Source organism: Hemicordylus capensis, chromosome 2 (assembly GCF_027244095.1).
Source record: "Hemicordylus capensis ecotype Gifberg chromosome 2, rHemCap1.1.pri, whole genome shotgun sequence".
Taxonomy (NCBI): domain Eukaryota; kingdom Metazoa; phylum Chordata; class Lepidosauria; order Squamata; family Cordylidae; genus Hemicordylus; species Hemicordylus capensis.
In genome coordinates, this window is record NC_069658.1 from 242,615,355 (window position 1) to 242,636,609 (window position 21,255).

Below are 21,255 nucleotides of genomic sequence, written 5' to 3' on the forward strand. Positions count from 1 at the left end.
CCTGCCAGACTGCAGACTTTCCTTTGCCATCTGGTCAGCTGCTATCATGACAGAGTTGCTAGAAATATGACTTGAGTTTAATGACAGGGGGGGAAAGGGCAGGAATAAATGGACAGTTTCCTTGATGAGGGAAGTAAGAAGTGGTGTCCCCCAGTGATTGATCCCTGGGGGACCCCACTTCTTACTTCCCTCATTGAGAAAACTTGTTGACTCAGGTTGTGGCAGCTGTAACTGATGACCAGTAAATTTAGGACCCACACGAGCAAGATCATCATATTGGCATAGGCCAGCCAGAAGAGGAAATCCTTCAGTTGCCTCACACCCTTCTCCCTCAGAAAAGGCTAAAGGCCTAATTTGTAGAAATCATGTGACCTTTCTGGTCATCACTGCAATTTTCAGCCATTTTAGACAGTGCTAACATGGGCCCCAGACCATCCTCTCTAGCAGCTCCGTCTCCCAGAACTGAAGGGGCTTTCAATACATGTATTGCTTTATTTTGCTAATTCCGCACGTGTTTATTTTCCCCGTTCCCTAACAATATGTAATTTCTAGTTCTTTTTTTAATATATTTGATTGTTCATTAGAAGCTGGTCTTGCCCTCCCCTTTTGTACTGCTTCCGCTCCCACTGCAGAGATGAGCCCTTCGGATTAGCCCTTCCCAACACTGACAGGCCTGTTTAGCTCTAGGGATTTACTTGGAACCGGGCGGGGGCACTTACCCCTCCCTCTGCTTTCCCCCCGCTGGTGCTCAGTTTTTTGGAAGTCCGTCAGGGCAGCAGCGTACCTCTCTGCCGCCCAATTGCCCCTTGACGGGACGTAGCCAACGTGCCTGCGTGCATGTCGGATGCACACACGTGATGTGCCTGATGCTCACAGGCGCATCGGGTATTTCCAGGTACTTATGGTCAAGGGGACAACGAACCATAAAGGATCTCCAAACCAGTTCCATGTACATCCCTATTTAGCTCATGTGTCGTAACAGCCGAATTCCCACCCGGCTACTTATCCTGCAAGATTTCAATATTCTCTCCAAAGCTTGTTTGACAGCTGGGGCCTCAGTTTGTAGGTCCCACCTTCTATGGCGCTCTCTCTCTCTCTCTCTCTCTCTCTCTCTATATATATATATATATATATTAGGCAGGGGGAACTCTAGATTTCATGTTTCCCTCAAGTATGGAGAATTGTGTGGATGCAGAATGGGATTCAACATAATTCTTTCTCATAGCCAGATCATCATCAGAGAATTACAGAGATCCTGAAGCTCTGTGGGCATTGGGGATCAGTCATAGTTTCAATGGGTGTGAACAAGCTGGAGCTTAATCCAGACCAGACAGACCTCTTTGGGCATCTGAGCAGGAGATATACTGTACACACAATCTATCCATGCACAAAACTGATTTACCGTCTTGGTTCGGGTGCTGGACCCAAAATGGGGACTCTCCTTGGGGGCAGGGAATTCACAGGACTTTGCTTGCAATCTGCTGCTTGGGATGAATCCCATCACATAGCTGAGAGGAGGAACCTTCTCCTAGGACATGTCTCTGCATGGATCCCAGATCTCCCTCTCCTCTCAAGAAGACCAAGATCTCCCTCCCTCAGGCACCTTAGGGCAGGGGCCATAGTCTAGTGGCAGAGCACCTGCAGAAGGTCTCCGTTTCAGTCCCTGGCAGCATCTTCAGGTACAACTGGGAATAACCCCTATCTGAAACCCTGCAAGGCTGCTGCCAGTCAGTGAAGAAAACAATGAATTAGATGGACCCATGCTATGACCCCAAATAAACCAGCTTCATATCTTCAGAGTCCATCAGGTGAAACCGCCTTGGGGTTCTGTTTTATTTCTTGTACTTCTATCCCAAACTTCCTCCACTGCTTGCCTCCTCTTGGATCCTCACAAAAACTCCTCCTGTGAGGAAGGTGGCCTGAGAGATTATTGGCTCAAAGCCACCCAACGAGCTTCATCCCTGAGGAGTATTTGATCCCCGATCTTCAAGATCTTTCACACTTTGGCTTGCTAAAGTACACTGGAACTCTGGCCCCCTTGTGGATTGAACTTAATTATGGGCACCATCCTTCCACCTACTTCAGCAAACCAGACCCATCTCTCTTTTCATCTTTCAGTCTCCCCTTTAGTGAAAAAGAGGGAGCCTTACCGAGAAAAGACACGTTCTCATAATTCTCCTCCATGACTGTCCTGTGCAGGGCTCTTTGGCCCAGATCTAGTAAAGTCCACTCCTCCTCCGTGAAATGCACGGCCACCTCCTCAAAGGTCACCAGACCCTGGAAAGAAGAAAACATTTCCTCCTCAAAGACCATGTAAGAGTTCATTCCCTTCCAAGCACAATCCAAATGGGTAGTTAAAGTAATCCGTCTACTTATTTACTGCCTTCACATGACCCCATTTCTATCAACATAATTCCTTAAGAAAAATGGTTAAAAAGAAATTAGTTAATGGTTAAAAAGAAATTAGACTAATAGGTATACATGTAGTATCTACATCATAATGCACTCAGCACATGTTTAAGTAGTATTTAAATATAGTTAGAAAGCTATGGTAAAAACTACAGTAGTTAAACAAGATTTACAAAAATCATCATTTCTTAAACAAGTCAATATCTTAACATTTTAAAAAAACCACACACACACACACCCCTCTCAACGAAATACCTGGTCAAATGGGCCAAACTCACATTCTGTTGATAAAGTATTTGGCCCCCAAGTGCTTGAATTTTTTCTAGCAGCTAGATAGGAGTCATGTGGTATAAATATAAAATAAATATGTACTTTTCACAAAAATCTTTAAAGTAGTTTATTTACCTTATTTGTACACCACCCAAAAGCCTCTGACTCTGGGTGGTTTACAATATCATAAAACAAGTTTAAAAAGAAATAAACACCTTAAAAATTTATGATCAAAGTCTAGTTAAAAAGCTTGAGTCAAATAATGTGTCTCTAAAGATTTTTTAAAGGTGTCAGAGATGGGGAGGCTATTATTTCAGCAGGGAGCGCATGCCAGATTCTTCGGAGAGCAACAGAGAAGGCCCGTCCCTGTATAGTCACCAGATGAACCGGTGGCAATTGCTGATGGACCTCTTTGCATGATCTCAATGGGCGATAGGGCTTATAGTGAAGAAGACATTCTAAGATGGTCTGTTTGAGATGACCCGGCTACCAACCTGGTTGCCACATTCTGTACCAAATGCAGTTTCTGTACTATGGCAGCCCCACATAGAGCACATTACATTAGTCAAGTCTGGAGATTACCAGTATATATGTACTACTGTTTTGAGGTTATCTCAAAAAATGTATCAGCTGGTATATCAGCTGAAGCCGATAGAAAACACCCCTAGCCACCGCCCCAACCAGAAACACCAGGGAGAGGCTTGGATCCAGAAGCACCCCTAGACTGCGTACCTGTTCCTTCTGGGAAGTGTGACCCCATCCAGAACAAACAGATCAAAACTATCTCCTGAGTTCTGACCCTGCACAGTAAGTATCTCTGTCTTACCTAGATTCAGTTTGTTAACCCTCATCCAGCCCATTGCTGCCTCTAGGTAGGCATTTAGGGAGATTATGCCTTCTCCTGATGATGTTGACATGACATGTCATCATCAGCATATTGATAACCCTGCATCAAACCTCCAGATGTATACCTTAAAGAGCATTAGAGGCAGAATGGAGCCCCTGGGGATGTCATATAAATGTTCATGTTTTGAAGAACAACAGTCTCCAAGCAACACCATCTGGAATCTGCCCGAGAGATAGGAACGGAACCACGGCAAAGCAGTGCCTCCCACTCCCAATCCCATCAGATGCTCCAGAAGGCTACTGTGGTCGATAGTATCAAAAGCCTCCAAGAGATCCAAAAGGGCCAAAGGAGTCACACTCCCTCTCTCAGTTCCTGGAGGCAGCAACAGGCTGGATGAGGGAGAACAATTGACAGAGCTAATCAAAAGAAATGGTGCTCTGTCTCAAAGGCGCTCCATTACAATGTTTTCAGGACACCATGGAGGCACCAGCAACTGCCCCTGGAAAACACATTATCCTGGGACAGAGAAGCAGATTGCTGTCCTCTTGCTAAATATTTGACAGCCAACCCTTTCAGTGACTCTTCCTTGCCCAGTTAGCCAGATTAAAGCCTTCACAGCCCTCCTAGCCAGCAGTTTTGACAGAGGCCAAAGGAAAGAGAGATGCTTTCACACCCAGAGGGAAGTGGGGTAGATGAAGGTGTCCTCTTTATTCCCTGTCCTCCTCCTCCCCCAGTGACCCCTCCCCTACTTGATCTGGTTTCACAGAAGCCTCTTCCGCTCCACCAGCAAGAAGAAATGGCCGGGAATCCATTGGCAGTGTCATTCCAGTACCTGCGAATCACAGAAGAGTGATGGAAAGATGTTGGTGAATGAAACAGAGTGACAACTAGTATACTTGGGAAAAGATTTTCATGATGGCTTGGTGCACAATTCAAAATATGGATTTCGATGCATGAGACACTTTTTGAGCCGATAACTGGCATAACCCAAAATATTTTTCAACTGTGGGAGAGGCTGGAGAAATCCATTCCCATCACAAGCAAGATCTACACAGCAGAGAAGCCTCCACACCCATCTGCCCAAATAATTTCTTCCCTCACACACTCTCCCACTCTCAACCTTTCCTTGAAACCTTTTGAGTGCCGGGTCATAGAAAATCAGAACAGACTTCAGGAAAAAATATTGAGGAGACATACAAGTGCATATTAGGGGGAGCCTGTCCAATGTGCCTCTCCTTCAAGTAACCCCAGGGGTCCAGCAGTGGGAGAGGAGGTGGGAACACTTGCCTGCCCCATTGCCCACCCTTGGCTGTCATCGGGATGGAGAGGTTGAAGGGAAAGGTGGCAGCCAGGAGATTTGACAATTTCCAATAATTACACATCCGTTATAAAGAACATTTTCTGTTTGGGTGCAAGTTTATATTTAAGCTCCATACAAGGAAAGGTTTCTCCCCACAGACTCTGCAAGCTCAGGTGCAGATGTATAAGACTTAAAACAGAATACTTTTAAAAAAAAATCCTTTTTGCAAGATGCTAGAAGGCATCCTCCTCCTCAGAGAAACATCAAAGCATCCTATGTATTTTGAGGACATTTGAGCAAGAGGGAGACCAAGGGGACGTCCAAATCATGCCTCCTTACCCAGCCAGCTTGAAGCTCCGCCAACTTCCTGCGAGGCCCACCTGGACAGCGGCCTCTGCTTGGCATCCAGTGGAGCCCTCTCTGCCTCAGAGAAATCAGGAGCTGCTTCTGATAACAGTCCTGGAATCTGAAAGAGACAGAAGAAGAGATCCCAGACAGGGGACAGGCAGAGGTAGAGATTAGAACAGGAACAATGCAGAACAAGGCCTGAGGAGGGGTTGGGTGGGACGGATCTCCTGGAAGGATTCTCCAGTTGCCTTCTTGGACAACTAGGGGCTTCTTCCAGGATCGCCTGGCTCACATTCTAGGCCCATTGCAACTCCCAGGATGAACCGCTCTCTCACCTGCTGCTCTTCCTGCTTCTTCTTCTCTGCCTGGCTCAGGAGGAAACCTTCTGCCAGGGCCACCGCCTGGGAACTGGTCTCCGCTCCACATTCTCTGATCCAGCTCTCCATCTCAGGGGGTAGCCTGGTCAGGAATTGCTTCAGGACCACCAAGTCCAGGATCTGGTTTTTTGTGTGTCTTTCTGGCATCAGCCACTGATGGCAAAGGTGGTGCACCTGGTGGCAAACCTCTCGGGGTTCATCAACCTCTTGGTAGCAGAACTGCCTGAAGTGCTGGTGACGTATATCTGAGCTCAGGTTGCCTCCACGCAAGATCTTCTGCCTGGTCCTTTCCCAAAATCCCCCACTGCTCTCAGCCTGGGTGGTATCCAGTCCATTTCCTGCATCCAGGCCAGCAGAATCTTTCTTTCCCATCTTCAATCTGTGCTCCAGGGCAGCCTCCAACAAGATAATGATGATGATGATTTTTATTTTTATTTTTACATTTATATCCCGCTCTTCCTCCAAGGAGCCCAGAGCGGTGTACTACATACCTGAGATCTAAACAACTCCTTGTTCTCTCTCGAGGGAAGAAAGTTTTTGACACCCAGATTCCACCTCGTGGACCTTCTTCCTGTACAAAATGGAGACAAAGGACAGGAGTAAAAAAGAGAAACTAGAAAGGCAATGTGTGGAGGAGGAGGAAGAAAGAGTGGGGGGGGGAGAAATGAAAGCCTTCAGTCCAACGCAGCCTCCTTTTCTTTCGGTCTAACCCTAAGAACTTCCAAGCCTTACTACTCCTCTGGGCCTTCTTACTGACCCCTCAGTAAACAGCATACAGCATCTTCCAAAGGAGTGAAAGGGACAGGGGAAGGGAGTTCAGGGTTTCCTCCTGAGTCTACCGGCCCCTGCCCCATCTCTGGATCAGCTGGGTAAGCTGCCTTACCAGGCCCCCATTATTTTTAAGGACCTAAACAATGCCTCTGAACAGCTACCAGCTCAGACTTGCTCCTCTAAGCTAAGGCCCCCTTTGTTCTCTCGCTTCCTGCTGGGGCTCCCACTCCCACACCCCCATTACTGGCCCAACTGGTATTTCCTACCACTCCTCCCCACGAACGCACAGGGGACTCACCAGATCGTCCCCGGCCCCCGCAAGGGTGGAGAAGGCAAGGGTCACACACACCCCCAGAAGAGGCGCGAGAGCTCCAGTTCCTTCTTCAGCAGGCTTCAGGCAGCAGCAACTGCAGATTTTAGTCCTTGCAGCACCCCAAGCACCTTAAGGGCCAAGACCTTAAAGGCCAAGCTGAAGACAAAGCCTCCTGGCGAGAATCTCTCTATATGGTCGCCAGGAGTCGACACCGACTTGACGGCACTTAATCAATCAATCATCAATCAATCAGCATTCCAAGCAAGACTACCCTGGCGTGGATGCAGCAGAAAATCACCCGGGGTGCCTAGTTTAGGTGTAGCAGCAGCAGCCTAGCTCGCAGCAATGCTGCCCTCTCTGAAATCTGGACCAGTGTATTTCGGGACATGTAGTTCTTTGAATGACTACAACAATGGATGCACTCTTTCAACAAACTACATTTCCTGAAATGCACTGCTCTGGATTTCGGCACCTCTTTGCACTTCCATCGAAGCTACACCACTGGAGGAGGAGGATGGGCGGAGGAAGCGCAAGCTGCAATTCCAAAATAGCGGCAGGAGGAGGAAGGGACGGGATTGCATCTTGTAGACCGTGGATGAGTGCTTAAGCGCTTCCGCGAGGTGCTGAGCAAGGAGGCATAGGGTTGTTTTTCCCCCTCCGTCTGGGTTAGAATTCTGTGTCCCTCTTGTAGCAGGGTGTGGTGTTTAGAACGGTATCAGTAAAGGGCTTTGATTCGGCGTGTTCGGTGATGGAGGAGGGGATGGAGACCGAGTGGGTGGGCTCAGGGAGTGGGAAGGAAGGGGCGTCGTCCGGTTTGGGGGGAACCTGGAGGGTGGTTTCCCTGCAGGGGATGTTTGTTCCAAGAAGAAGCGGAGTAATTGCTTAGAGTACCAGGCTGACCTCTCTGGGAGGTGGGAAGGTAGCGAATTCTCTTTTCTGGCTGTTGTGAAGGCAGCTGACAAGGAAGTGAAGATTGGAGATACTAGCCCTGTTAAATTGGCGGAGTGGCTGCGAAAAGCTTTGGGGGATATTGCTCGGGCTAAATGTCTTCAGTCTGGTGACTTATGAGTGGAGTGTGTTCATAAGGAACAGCTGGACAAACTCCTTCGATTGGCCTCCCTGGGTAAAATTAAGATCACGAGCCAGGTCCCTCGTTTTCAAGTGTTGAAAAAAGGGTTTATATTGGGTGTCCCTTTATGCATTTCTGATGAGGAGATTTATTTATTTATTTAAACCTTTTTATACCGCCCAAAACTTATGTCTCTGGGTGGCTTACAACAGAATAAAAACAGAGTAAAACATTCGTTAAGACAAAAATTGGGGGTGGGGGGCCGGGGAACACACACATTAGGACAATTTAAAAAATTTAAAATAGTATTTAAAAACACCATTAAAAACAACATTAATTAAAAGCCTGGGTGAAGAAATGTGTTTTTAAAGACTTTTTATAAGCTATCAGAGATGGGGAGGCTCTTATTTCACTAGGGAGTGCATTCCAAAGCCTTGGGGCAGCAGCAGAGAAGGCCTGTCCCTGAGTGGCCAACAGACGAGCCGGTGGCAGCCGCAGACGGACCTCTCCAGCAGATCTCAGTGGGCGGTGGGGTTCATGCAGAAGAAGGCGTTCCCTTAAATACCCAGGGCCCAACCTGTTTAGGGCTTTATAGGTTACTAGTAGACATTAAGCCTGTTACATTAACGGGCGCTAAAAGAGTCCTCCTTCCCACTCTCTCCTGCCCCACTCCCTCTTGCCCTTCCCCCTGCCCCACTCCCTCTTGCCCTCCCCTCCCCCCTGCATTTTTAAAAGTTCTACTTACCAGGGTGCCGCCGCTCCTCCTCCCGGGCGGCGAACAGGAAAGTCCCGCCGCCCGGTTTCCTCCCACCCCAGTCTCCCACGGACTCCTCCTGGCCTTGGCATCCGGTCCCGGCGCCGCCTGGCTGAGAGCCGCCTCCGTGGCCTGCCACGCTGGTGGGCTCGCCACACCTAGTGCCACCTCCGCGGCCTGCCATGCCCGCTAGCGCCGCTTGCCCGTGTTTGCGGCCGGCCACAGGCCAGCCCCCACTCCCCCCACCCCCAGCTTCTGTCCCGGTATCGGGGCCGCCCGCCCACCCGCTGGCCTCCCGGCCTCACCGCCTCGGCCCTCCACGGTAAGCCTTCCCACCCGCTGCTCCGTGTTCCAGGGCTCGGTTCCCTGATGCCCGCTTCTTCTTCCCACTCTCGGGTCCTTTCCAGGAATCGCCCCACCTTTCCTCTCCTTCTGCCTTAGTCCCCGGATCTTTCAGAATCCCCGCCACGCATGCGAAGAACACCCAGGAGAGACACGGACGCAGATACCTTAGGGTTTTATTATATAGGATAACCAGCACCTTGTATTTTGCCCGGAAGCATATCGGCAGCCAGTGTAGCTCCTTCAAGACAGGAGTTATATGGTCACTCCGAGATGACCCAGAGACCAGCCTCGCTGCTGCATTCTGGACCAGCTGTAGTTTCCAGACTACGTACAAGGGCAGCCCCACATAGAGCGCATTATAGTAATCCTGTCTGGAGGTTACCAGCAGATGTACCACTGTTTTGAGGTCATTCACGTCAAGAAACGGACACAGCTGGCGTATCAGCCAAAGCTGATAGAAGGCACTTCTGGCCACCACCTCAACCTGGGACACCAGGGAGAGGCTCAGATCCAGAAGCACCCCTAGACTGCGTAGCTGTTACTTCTGGGGAATTGTGACCCCATCCAGAACAGGCAGATCAAAATCATCTCTCGAGTTCTGACCCCAGACAATGAGTACCTCCCTCTTATCTGTATTGAGTCTCTGTTTGTTATCCCTCATCCAGCCCATCACCGCCTCCAGGCAGGCATTTAGGGAGGTTATGCCCTCTCCCAATGATGCTGACATGGAGAAATAGATTTGGGGGTCATCAGCATAGTGGTAGCACCCTGCACCAAATCTCCTGATGATCTCTCCCAGCTGTTTCATGTAGATATTAAACAACATTGGAGACAATATGGAGCCCTGGGGAACACCATACAAAAGTTCAGATTTTGAAGAACAGCAGTCTCCAAGGGACACCATCTGGAACCTGCACGAGAGGTAGGAGCGGAACCACTGCAAAGCAGTGCCTCCAATTCCCAACCCCCTCAGGCACTGCAGAAGGATACTATGGTCGATAGTATCGAAAGCCACCGAGAGGTCCAGAAGGACCAACAGAGTCACACTTCCTCTGTCAATTGCCAATTGGAGATCATCCATCAGGCCGACCAAAGCAGTCTCCACCCCATAGCCAGCCCGAAAGCCAGTTTGAAATGGGTCAAGATAATCAGTTCCATCCAAGACTGTCTGGAGCTGTGAGGCCACCACTCTCTCAATTACCTTGCCCAGCCACGGAAGTTTGGAGACAGGCCTGTAGTTGTTTAAGTCCGAGGGATCCATGGTAGGCTTCTTCAGAAGCGGTCTAATAATTGCCTCCTTAAGACAAGGAGGCATCCTACCTTCCCTCAGAGACACATTTATAATCTCTACCAGACCTTCTACAACAACCCCCCTGTCAGATAATATAAGCCATGTCGGACAAGGGTCAAGGAAAAGGTGGTAGGCCGCACCATTCCAATCAGCTTGTCCACAGCCTCAGGAGTCACAAACTGGAACCGATCCAACCTAATCATACAAGAGGAGTTGCTGGACACCTCCACATCAGACACTTAGGTAACTGTGGAGACTGAGTCTAAGTCAGCCCGAATACGAGAGATTTTCCGACAAAGAATTCATTAAACACATCACAGCGGGTAATCAATGGTTCCAGATTCTGATTCAAGGGAGGAGGGGCACTCACTAGTCCTCTCACAACCCTGAACAACTCCGCCGGACGTGAACTTGCGGATGCAATACGGGCAGAAAAAAATCGCTTCTTTGCCGCACGTATCGCCTGAGCATAGGTCTTCAAATGAGCTCTATGTTGCAATCTGTCGGATTCAAGCCGAGTCTTTCTCCACTTGTGCTCCAGTCGTCTACCTCGCCGCTTCAGCCCCCGTAGTTCTTCCGTATACTAAGGGGCCAATTTTGAAGCAGGTCAGAGAGGACGCTTAGGAGCAATCATTTCTACTGCCCCAGTGAGTTTGCTGTTCCAATTCTCCACCAGGGCATCAACAGGATCACCAGCAGAGCCGACACTAAATCCCTCCAAGGCTTCTTGAAATCCTGTTGGATCCAATAACCTTCTCAGGCGGATCATCCTAATAGGTCCCCCCCCCGTGAAGGTGGGAAATATTGTGAGTCCAATCTTAACCAGATGGTGGTCCGTCCATGACAATGGGAAGTCACAAGATTCCCCACCCACGGAACGCCACCCTGATCAGAGTGAAAGACCAAATCAAGCATGTGACCAGCAATGTGCGTCGGCCCCGAGATCACTTGAGATAGGCCCATAGTCGTCATGGTCTCTATGAACTCCTGAGCCACTCCGGACAAATTGATCCCAAAGTGAACGTTGAAGTCCCCCAGAACCACAAGCCTGGGGGACTCCAACACCAAGTTCGAGACGAAGTCCGTCAGCTTGGTTAGGGACCCTGTTGAGCAGCAGGGCGATCGGTACACCAACAGAAGTCCCAGTTTATCCCTGGTCCCCAGACTTAAGTAGACACATTCGATATGGTCCGACACTCTAACAGGGATCCTGGTAAGGGAAAAGTTATTCTTATAGACCACAGCCACTCCACCGCCACACCCATGGTCCCTTACCCACTCCTCAACAGAGTAGCCTGGAGGAAGAAGCTGGGACCACACTGGGTCCCCAGCCTCCCCCAGCCAGATCTCTATAATACATACCAAGTCAGCACCTTCATCCAGAATCAAATCATGGATGGTTTCTGATTTGTTCTGGACTGACCTGGCATTACAGAGGAGCAAGGTGAGGTTCCAAGGATGTTCGGCATTGCTCCCCAAGGTCAAAGAGCTGGCAGGACAGCCGGAAGGGGAAACAGCTAGTAAATTTTTGTGTTCCCTTCCCCTGTAACAGCCTGCTGACCTGCCAACGTTACTTCTGTTCCCCACCATGACCGGAATGGCCGCCCCACAGTTGGTGGACACGCCCCCTGTCTGCCCATCTCCGGTTAAGCCCAGACACATTCTAAGATTCTCTCACCCAGGACAAATTAAAACAGAAGCTCCACTATTAAATGCCCCTTCCCATACAAATTCCTAGGCCAAGAGACCTGGCCCTCGCCCTCGCTGTCCCCTGAATAGGTGACACCAAAGGGGTGACCCCTTTCCACTGGCAGAAGCCTTTATAGCCCTGAGCAGGCAGCTCTAGGCAGCTGGAATGCAGGAAACTGCCAAGTCACCCTCCTCCCCGGCCCCAATCCTTCAAGGCCTCACCTCAGCAGAGCAACCAGTCCTGGGGGGCAGATAACAGACAGGGGGCAGCAGGACAAGCAAACAGGCAGGCACCGAATCGTACACTCTGGGGTCTACCTGGGAGCAGATGTCTCTCCTCCTTTCTCTCCTGCAAACTTCTGAAGTAAAGCGTTTGTCTTCCAGGAGGGAGGGGGAAGTCTCTCCCTCCCTTATGGTTTTTGCCTTGTTTCAGGGTCGGGAAATACCCGAACAAGTAGTTATTGGATACCAGGTTTCTAGGGTTCGTCCCTTTATTCCACCTCCTTTGAGATGTTATAAATGCCAGCGTTATGGGCATGTAGCTGCAGTGTGTCGTGGTCAAACTCTTTGTGGAAAGTGTGGTGGTTCTCATTCTATGGCACAATGTCAGAGCTCCCAGCCTGTAAAGTGTAGTAACTGTGGTGGTGATCACACCCCAGGGTAGTTGACGGTGACGAAGAGCAAGCCTGGGATATCCAAGCATTGAGAATTGAGCAAGGTCTTACCTATCCTATGGCTGTGAAAATATATAGGGAGGCTAGTAAGATAGGGGAGCTTGTTGGGGATTTAGTTTCCTCCCCTCTCCCTCCCCCTCCCCCTGATGGATTGGTTGAAGGAGGGACCTGTCATTTTTCCTGCAAAGGAAATGTTTCTAGCGTTTATGGTGGAAGTGATTAATTGTACTGCCCAGACTGAATGCCGTTCTGAAAAAAATGACTCTTATTCTAAAGGCCACGGAGAAATATCTTGGCATGGGCTTGGTTACGACTGGACAGATTTGTGAAATTTTGGGACACCCTGAAACCTAGGCTACCACCTCTGTCTATTTTCAGCTGGAATGCTCATAGTCTTATTGCACATGGTCAGGAATTGAAGTATGTTTTATCCAAAACTCCGGGTCCCCCCTCTATTGTTTGTATTTAGGAGACTTGGCTGGTCACTTCTTTGACCTTCCGACTGCCTGGATATGTTTTTTTGCGTAAAGACAGGAAAGTGGGGAGAGGGGGTGGAGTTGCGGTTGGTATTTTAGAGGGTTTGAATTGTTTGGAAGTGGAAATTAAGGTTGATGACATAGAGGTGTTGGTGGTTGAGGTTCCATTGAGAGACTCCCCGGGTTTAGTTCGTATTGTTAATTAATACAATCCATGTCGGCCTCTAACAAGGTGTATTTTGGATGCATTAACTGAAGGTTCTCGAGGCCCGATTATTGTATGTGGAGATTTTAACTATCATAATCCCCTTTGGGGTAGTTTGAGGCTTGACTCTAATGGGAAAATTTTGGAGGCTTTCTGCGACGATCACGGTTTGGTGGTTCTGAACGATGCTTCTCCGATCAGAATAAATACTTGTATTGGGACGATGTCTTCATTGGATTTGGGGATAGTTTCTAACACCATTGCAGGTAAATGTTCCTGGGAGGTTTTGTATGAGCTCAGCCCTTCATCTCCATGCTGCTTCCAAGATCTCTTTGCAGATTAACGAAAGGTAGATCTCCTGGCTGAGGTTTCAGCCCAATTCCTTTCTTTGCAGAGGTGGATCTAGCAATGAGGGTCCATGTGCTCTGCATATGGGCCCCAGGGGGAGCCACCTCTGGTCCTGCCATTTGCCGCCTCTGCTACAGGCCATTTGGCACCACCAACCCCTGGCTGCCTCTTAGCAGGAGCTGAGTGGTGACTTCATTATACCATGTTGCAGCTGGAACAAGGAAGCCAGCCGGTCACATAAGTGAATGGAGGCCTGCGGTGGGCAACTGGCCAATGGCAGTGCTGATGGGTGAGCAGTGGCCAATAGCGGAGAGTGGGTGGAGACAGTAGTGGAGGCAGCAATGGCCCACCAAAATATTTAAACACAGGCTACTGCCAATGTTTCTATGCCTCTGCTGCTTTGCCCCTCTTCACCTCCTCTCTCTTTTCAACCCACCAGTGGAGCCAGTGACCAGGACCAGAGCACTTTCCTGCCCCAAACAAACCAGACATTTTTTTAAAAGGTCCTGATTTTTAATGGTTTTGAGAACTAGAAGAGAGTTTTGCATTCCTTTTGGGGACATGAAAAGAGTTCATTCTCAAAAAGGGGAGAGTGGCCGTGGGCCTAGGCCCCAGATCTTTTCAGCATCTAGCAATGCCTCTGGTATGACTCCATATTTCCCTCCTGAGGCAGTATAGGGGGAGGTTTCCTCCAAGCAACTATTCTGCAGGTCATCCAAATACGACTCTGAACTGAAGCTGCTAAAGCTGAAACAATTCTTAGACAAGCAGGCGGAGGAGAGTATGGTCACCATGGTTTAAGGCCACAAATACCATCACGAAGTATTATGCTGCTACTTTGTGATAGAGAGAGGAGGCCTGCCTTTCTGAGGGAGTGGGGTCATACCCTTTACTTCTCTTTAAAAAAAGAGAGAAGGGATAAGAGGCCGAAAAAACAACTAAAGTGGGTGAACATCAATAGGTAATATCGATGCTATGATCACTTTTTCAGAGAAGACGACTGGATGCGTGCTTCAATGCTGAACTGGCACCAAAGAGAGAAGTATTGCCCTTTATAAGCTAGACCCTACTTTTGTCAGATGCACTCCTTAGAAGCTCAAACTGATGTGTTTAGAAAACCAAAGAAACTCCATGTTTGCCCAGAATACCACATTCTAACTTAAAGTAACCCCAGCCCAGCTCAGGGATATCACTGCCTCTCATGACTGGAGTCATTATCTCTCTCCACTAAATTGTGTCTATGAAACTTGGTTCTCACAAGGTTCTCAGTGTTCTTCGCTGACAGATAAGAAAACAGGATATAACCAAATAAGGAGTAATCACCAGATAAACAATGAATCATTCGCATGCGTACTAGATACTTAGACCACCATTTTTTTGCCACGTATACTATGTCTAGGGTGTCAGCATCATTCAGATTGTTTGTATAAATTTAAGATGCACCTATAACCAAACTGTAAGCGGTTTGAGAGCGTAAGCCCATTGATTACCTATTGCTAAACTGCAGTAGCAATAAAAGCCTCTAAATGATTCCCACTGAGTCTGTTTGATTGACTAAGAGGCGGACCCAGGGACAAACCATGTTCACATCAAAACCACAAATAAGATGTAAGCTTTTAAGGTGGATGTGGTTTGGGCTCTTTTCCTCAAAGCAGATTAATGTAGCTCTTTTCCAGAAATTGATATACAACATGCAAAGTGGTACTTCAGTGATGAATAAAGAATTGCATCCAATCAACAATATTCTAACACTTCAAAGGATTTATATGGTTTCTCCAGCGTGAAGCTTCTGATGAGAAATTAGGTTTGTGTAGTATCTTTCCACACTCTAAGCATGTATATGGTTTCTCTCCTGTGTGATGTGAAGTCAGGTTTGTGCTGGTGCTGAAGCTCTCTCCACACACCAGACATTTAAATAGTTTATCACCTGTGTGAATACGTTGGTGTGAAATCAGGCTTGCACTGACACTGAAGCACTTTCCACACTCCAAGCATCTATATGGTTTCTCTCTGGTGTTAATCCTTTGATGTAAAGTGAGATGTGCACTTTGACTGATGTTCTTTCTGCACTCCAAGCATTTGTTTGTTTTCTCTCCTGTGTGGATTCTTTCATGTTGAATGAGAATTCCTTTCTTGCTGAAGCTTTTCCCACATTCCAAGCATTGGTATGGTTTCTCTTCTGTATGCTTTTCCCTCCGAGGCTCAAGGCTGGATGCAGAACTGAAGACCTTCCTGTTGAAAGGATGAAAAGTTTTCTCTACTACCATCTCCTTTCCACCCTTGATTGTGAGTGTATGCAGTTCACCATGCTTAGAAGCAGGAGATCCATTCCTCTTCTTCTGTTTGAATCCTCTGTGAGCCTTTCCCTCATTCTCATTCTCCCAACCGTTACCTGCTGGAAGAAAGAGAGAAAACTGATCAGGGCTGAGATAGTAAAGGGGTCTCAGATCAACGAAGAAGCCCCAGTCATATGTTCTCTTGACAGGAGAACAAGACAGCCCTACCTCTCTGAATTAATGAGCCCTTGGGTATTTGGTGCTCTGGGCGGAGTATGATTTGGCATCCCACAATTCAGTAGCAAGAGAATTGAGATATCTAGAAGGTATTTATTTATTTAAAAACAATTTAAACACATTTTAAAACAATTAAACAATTACAGTGATTAAAATCCCAAAATTGGGTTTTTAATTTTAAAATAAATCAGATATTAAAAACCCTAAAATTTAGGCAGCTTAGAAAGCTTGGGTGAAAAGATGGGTTTTCAGACATTTTTTGGAAATTGCCAGAGATGGGGAGGATCATATCTCAGCAGGGAGCGCATTACACAATCTTGGGGCAGTGACGCGAGCTGCACAGCGTGTGCGGTGCGCGCATGCGTGGGCGTTACTTCCGCGTTTTGCAGTCAACAAGGGGGCAGGGAGGAATGCTGCCGCCCCGAAGATTTTACTTAAAAATGGAGCGCTGGAGGGGGATAAGCGGCAGGAGGGGTAAGTACAACCCACCACCCTTAAAGCGACACACACCCCCGGCATCGGACTGCACCTCTGCGGTCTGTGCACATCCCTAGTTGACATGTCATCCCAGCCATTTAGCTACATCTTCTGCCCCCACTGTCATGGTCCGAAGAGTAATGGTTAGGACCCTAGTGTCGGCCTTAAACAAGGGTACCAGCTGGAAACCCGACATAAGGTCTGGATAGAGGTCATCAACCCTCTTACAGCTGGACCAGAAGCTATGCTAGGCCCCTTGACTTTTTAGACATACATCAATCTCATTTGAACCTACCAGTTGGATAACTGCTCACAGCCTTGATAGCAGAAAATCCATTGCCTCACATATCAGCCATTTTATAACATAGTCCCTTGTCCTTTTCTGTTTGTCTATGCCCAAGTAACAAAAACTAATCATGTAGTGCTTCTTCGGGTCTTCTTCCTCAGACAAGGAAGTAAGAAGAGCTGCCAACATCTCATCCTCGATTTCAAACTTGGCACACCCATCTGTAGCCACCCCGGGGGTAGGCTTCCCTTGTCGCAGTATGATGGACCTCCTACCTCTGTTAGGGTCAGCTACAGGAACAAAAGACCGAAATGTCCCAGCTGCCACGGCAGGTGTACTAGGAAGTTCCTGAACTCTGGGTCTTGTAGATGTCTCTGTTGATAGGGTTCCCTCCTCAGTCTGTAGGGCACCATATGTGACCCCAGCAGATCGTGAGCGTTACACAACCGATACAGCAACCTTTGATTTGGGCCTTGCTCCCATCTGTTTGTAGGGTTCAAGTTCACTAAATGCAGGTAGTAGTCCTGCCGTCTGTGAGATTAATCCCACAGAACCAATACGAGCAGGTCCTTCCAGAATGTTAAGTCCCCCCCGCCCCCATGTCTCTCTGGCCAGTATCTTCTGATGCCAGCCCCGGAGAAACAATTCCCTTCTCTTCTATCCCTGACTTCAGCGGGTATAATGGGTGCAACCACCCCTCCTTCTCCAAAGGCTTTTCAAGATGTGGTTTCTTCGCCATCGTCTGTCCCAGTGCTTCTACGGTTGGCAATGACCCGCGTAGCCTGGTGTCTTGCAAAGTTGTGGATGCAGTCGTTGGTGCAGGCAAAAGATGAGACGCATCCAGTGCTGCTTGACTCACATTCGCCACGGATTTAACTGGTGTTCGTGTCAGTTCCTGAGGTAATTGCACTGGCGTGATCGTTACCTTCTTCGTCCGCAGCCTCTGTTTCAGGTACGTAGTCATTGTAAACATCCAGTCCATCCATTGTTCATAGGGATAGTTGGGGCACCATCCCCTGCCTTCTCCAGGAATGGGGAAGCGCCTGTGGATTCATCCGCAACCTTTTAAATTTTCTTGCCAAGTACGCATTATTTTTTGCACGTCCTTCAGGAGCACTGATTCACTCAACCAAAGGGGAAACTACAGTACCTTTTGGAGATGTTTCCTTAACTTCGGCTGTTTCACCGTCAGCATCTCTTTCAGGATCACCAGAGAAGTTGAAATGGCAGCTGAAACTTTAGAAGGTACTGGTCCCTCTTGGCCAAGTAAAAAGGAGAAAATAATATTGTGATCCTTGGTTAGCCGTTCCCATTGTTCAAAGGAACCTTTCCTTTTCCATGTCGCCAGAGAAACCTTCACTCTTGGTACAGCCACTCGGGCTATAAAAAGGCCCAAAATTCAAACATATCAACTGGCTTGGGGTCTTGTCTTAGTAAAAGGATGGAGACCCCTTTAAGATCCATAGTAGTTTTTGCCACTGGGCTGGTGATTAATAGCTTCCTTTTTCTAGCTCCGCCATGACTTCTCCAGCATCACTGGGATCAGTCCCATCCCACACATCCTCTTCATCTGTCTGATGGGGAACATCCTCTAAGCCATTATCAGAAATATCAGAATTATCAGGATTATTGGAATTATCAGCTGCTTTTTCAGCACCTTCACCCGCAAGGTATTCAACCCCTGATACCAAAGCTGCTTCCTCAGCTGTTTCAGCAGGATCAGAAATACTATGGACAGCAGTGCCATCTACTGACAAAACTGTGGAAGTAGCATCTGTTAAACTGGCTTGATTACATTTGTCTTAAAACTTTTCCATCTGCTAATTCTTGATCCCCTGTTGCTGTTCCAGCAATTTGGGGGAAGGGTAAGCATTGCATCTGCTAGAGTTACTTGAGATTCTGCTGAGTCGGCCAAGGGTTGCATTCGTTTCTTTCGTTGACTGCATAGGTTTCAATGGGGAGACAAAGGGTTCATCTCCTTCCCCTTTGGGGGGCCCAAGAGTGGGGATCACCTCACATCCTGGTCATCACTTTGTGCTCTCAACTGTTGGGGAGCTATTGCTTTCTTCCCCAGACTTCCAAACTGCAAATTAACCGATTGACTCATAGGGTTAGAGACTGGCCCCAGTAAATCTGGCTCCATTCTATTTACAGGCTTCAACTTTTCTTTCAAACTTTCAGGTCTTAAACTAGAAGGTCCTAGAAGCTCTTCTCCTCCGGCCCCAAGAATTTGGGGATGCTCCCTTTCCATCTCTGACATGTTCTTCCTTAACCCTTGAATCATCTGAGGTTTTCCTTTGCCCCCTGAAGGGGCATAACTAACGAAAACAGGGGAGAAATCTAGGAGCAGCAAACAAATGTCTGCCCTGAGAGGGAGCTAGAGTGAAGAGGCAATAAAGTCTGTGAGCTCAGCACAGACTAGGAAAACCAGAGCTGTGTGTTGGGTAGCGTGGCGCTCACTATGCATGCGAGTTATAGTAACAACATAGCAATGTACGGGTCTGAATTTTCCTTTAAAAAGGATTGCACACAACAAAGTTGATGATTAATATATCTGCATAGGGACCACAGCCCTTTCTCTGAAGGGTTTAAGGTCTACATGATAAAAGACAGAGGCATGATTAAAATGAGTGCAGAAAAATCACTGCATCCTTGTTTTTGGCAAAGCCGTGCGAATGAAACTGTATACCAGAGCTGAGATCACCAACTTCTGCAACACTGTCCTGGAGACACTTTGTTCTCTAAATATTGTGCTCAAGTTCTGAAGAAGCATTCTTGCTATAAAAAGCATCCCTTTAGCAAATGGCCAGAGGGGGCACCATCATCAGCACAATCCAGCAGTGAATGCATGGGCCTGTGCCAGTTACGAGAGGGGCTCTTCCTAGCACTGGCTTTCATGTCGATTAAGTTACTCACCAGCAGTCTTGATGAAATTAACAGGCCTATTGATTTCATTGGGGGTACTCATGAGTAAGGTAATCCGTATTTCTCAGCCTAACCTACCTCACAGGGTTGTTGTGAGGATAAAAATAAGCATTTTTATCTGAGCTCCTCAGAGGAAGAGCTCCTCAGAGGAAAAGCAGGATATAAATCTAGACAATGAAATGAAGGATTGCCTACACTGGCTGCCTGGACTTTTAAGAGCAGCCTTGCATTCTGGTCCACCATTATTGTGTGTGTGTCAGCAGCCACAGATGGGGCCTTTTCAGTGATGGTGCCATACTTCTATAGAATTATCTCTTGAGGCTATTCACTGGGCCCCTTACTTGCTGCCTCTAAGTAAAAACCCCTTCTATTTAGCAAGGCTTTGAATGGATATGCTTTTAGTATGCTATAGCAACTTTGCTTATTTACTCCGTGGTTGCTACCAGAATATATTGGCTGACATAATTAAAAACATTACATGCACCTTGTAATGTTGTGTTCTTGCGGTTTTATTTATCTATCAAATTTGTACACTGCCCCAAACTTTCATCTCCGGGCGGTTAACAGTAGCATAAAACAAGTTAAAACATATACAAAAACTGAAAACAATTTAACAATTAAAAAATCAACCACAGGTTAAAATCGAAAAATTTTAAAAGCTGAAAAAGCTTGGGTGAAGAGGTGGGTTTTCAAATGCTTTCTTTAAAATGGTCAGAGATGGGGAGGATCGTATCTCAGTCGGGAGCGCATTCCACAGTCTCAGGTAGTCATGTGCACGGACCAGTTCGGAGGCCATTCTAAAGGCCTCCAGACCGGTCCGGGCACGCGTGGTTTTGGTTCGGGTGGGGGGATTCCAAACAAGTTCGGGGGGGGGGCTTTACTTACCCCTCAAGAATGCCGCCATATTTCTTGAAGTAAGCGGGCGGCATACCTCCCTGCCGCCCGCTTCATTCCCCCGCCTCCGCGGCTGCTACTGCTGCTACCTTTGAATCAATACGCAATCGGGCGGCAGGGTATCTCCCAGCCCCTGCCGCCCGGCTCTTCAGTGCCCCCCGACTTGGCTTAAATGGCCCTGCCGCCCCAGGACCCCTGCCGCCCCTTCCCTTCCCTTCCCATGCTTCCATTCTCAAGGGGTCGGCAGGAGAACTCCCCCGCCGACCCCGTCCCCTTCCCCAGGCGGCTGCGCTCTAAAGTTAGAGCGGGCGGCGGGAGAGCTCTCAGCCGCCCGCTCGCTTCCCCGCTGCGGCGCTGCAAATGGCTTCTAGGAAGCCTTTTGCGCAGGCGTGCTAAAGGCTTCCTAGAAGCCATTTGCAGCGCCGCAGCGGGGAAGCGAGCGGGCGGCTGAGAGCTCTCCCGCCGCCCGCTCTAACCTTAGAGCGCAGCCGCCTGGGGAAGGGGACGGGGTCGGCGGGGGAGTTCTCCTGCCGACCCCTTGAGAATGGAAGCATGGGAAGGGAAGGGAAGGGGCGGCAGGGGTCCTGGGGCGGCAGGGCCATTTAAGCCAAGTCGGGGGGCATTGAAGAGCCGGGCGGCAGGGGCTGGGAGATACCCTGCCGCCCGATTGCGTA

At 48.3% G+C, this 21,255-nt stretch overlaps 2 protein-coding genes and 1 pseudogene across 2 annotated transcripts in view; all 3 read right to left on the reverse strand.

Moving 5' to 3' along the window:
• Positions 1–6,989, reverse strand: part of LOC128347577 (zinc finger protein 420-like) — a 31,778-nt pseudogene extending 24,789 nt beyond the window's left edge.
• Positions 6,990–13,885: 6,896 nt separating this feature from the next.
• On the reverse strand, positions 13,886–20,771 carry LOC128347555 (zinc finger protein ZFP2-like). The gene is made up of 2 exons (XM_053302511.1): positions 20,573–20,771; positions 13,886–15,878 (listed from the first exon to the last, which is right to left on the reverse strand). The coding sequence occupies exons 1-2, from the start codon at positions 20,589–20,591 to the stop codon at positions 15,232–15,234; spliced, it is 666 nt and encodes a 221-aa protein (XP_053158486.1). The 5' UTR covers positions 20,592–20,771; the 3' UTR covers positions 13,886–15,231.
• The window catches only part of LOC128347539 (class I histocompatibility antigen, F10 alpha chain-like), a 28,482-nt gene continuing 22,972 nt past the window's right edge, over positions 15,746–21,255 (reverse strand). Inside the window, exon 9 of the transcript XR_008317587.1 lies at positions 15,746–15,881. The gene's annotated coding sequence lies outside the window, so the exon portion shown is untranslated. The remainder of the gene's footprint in view (positions 15,882–21,255) is intronic.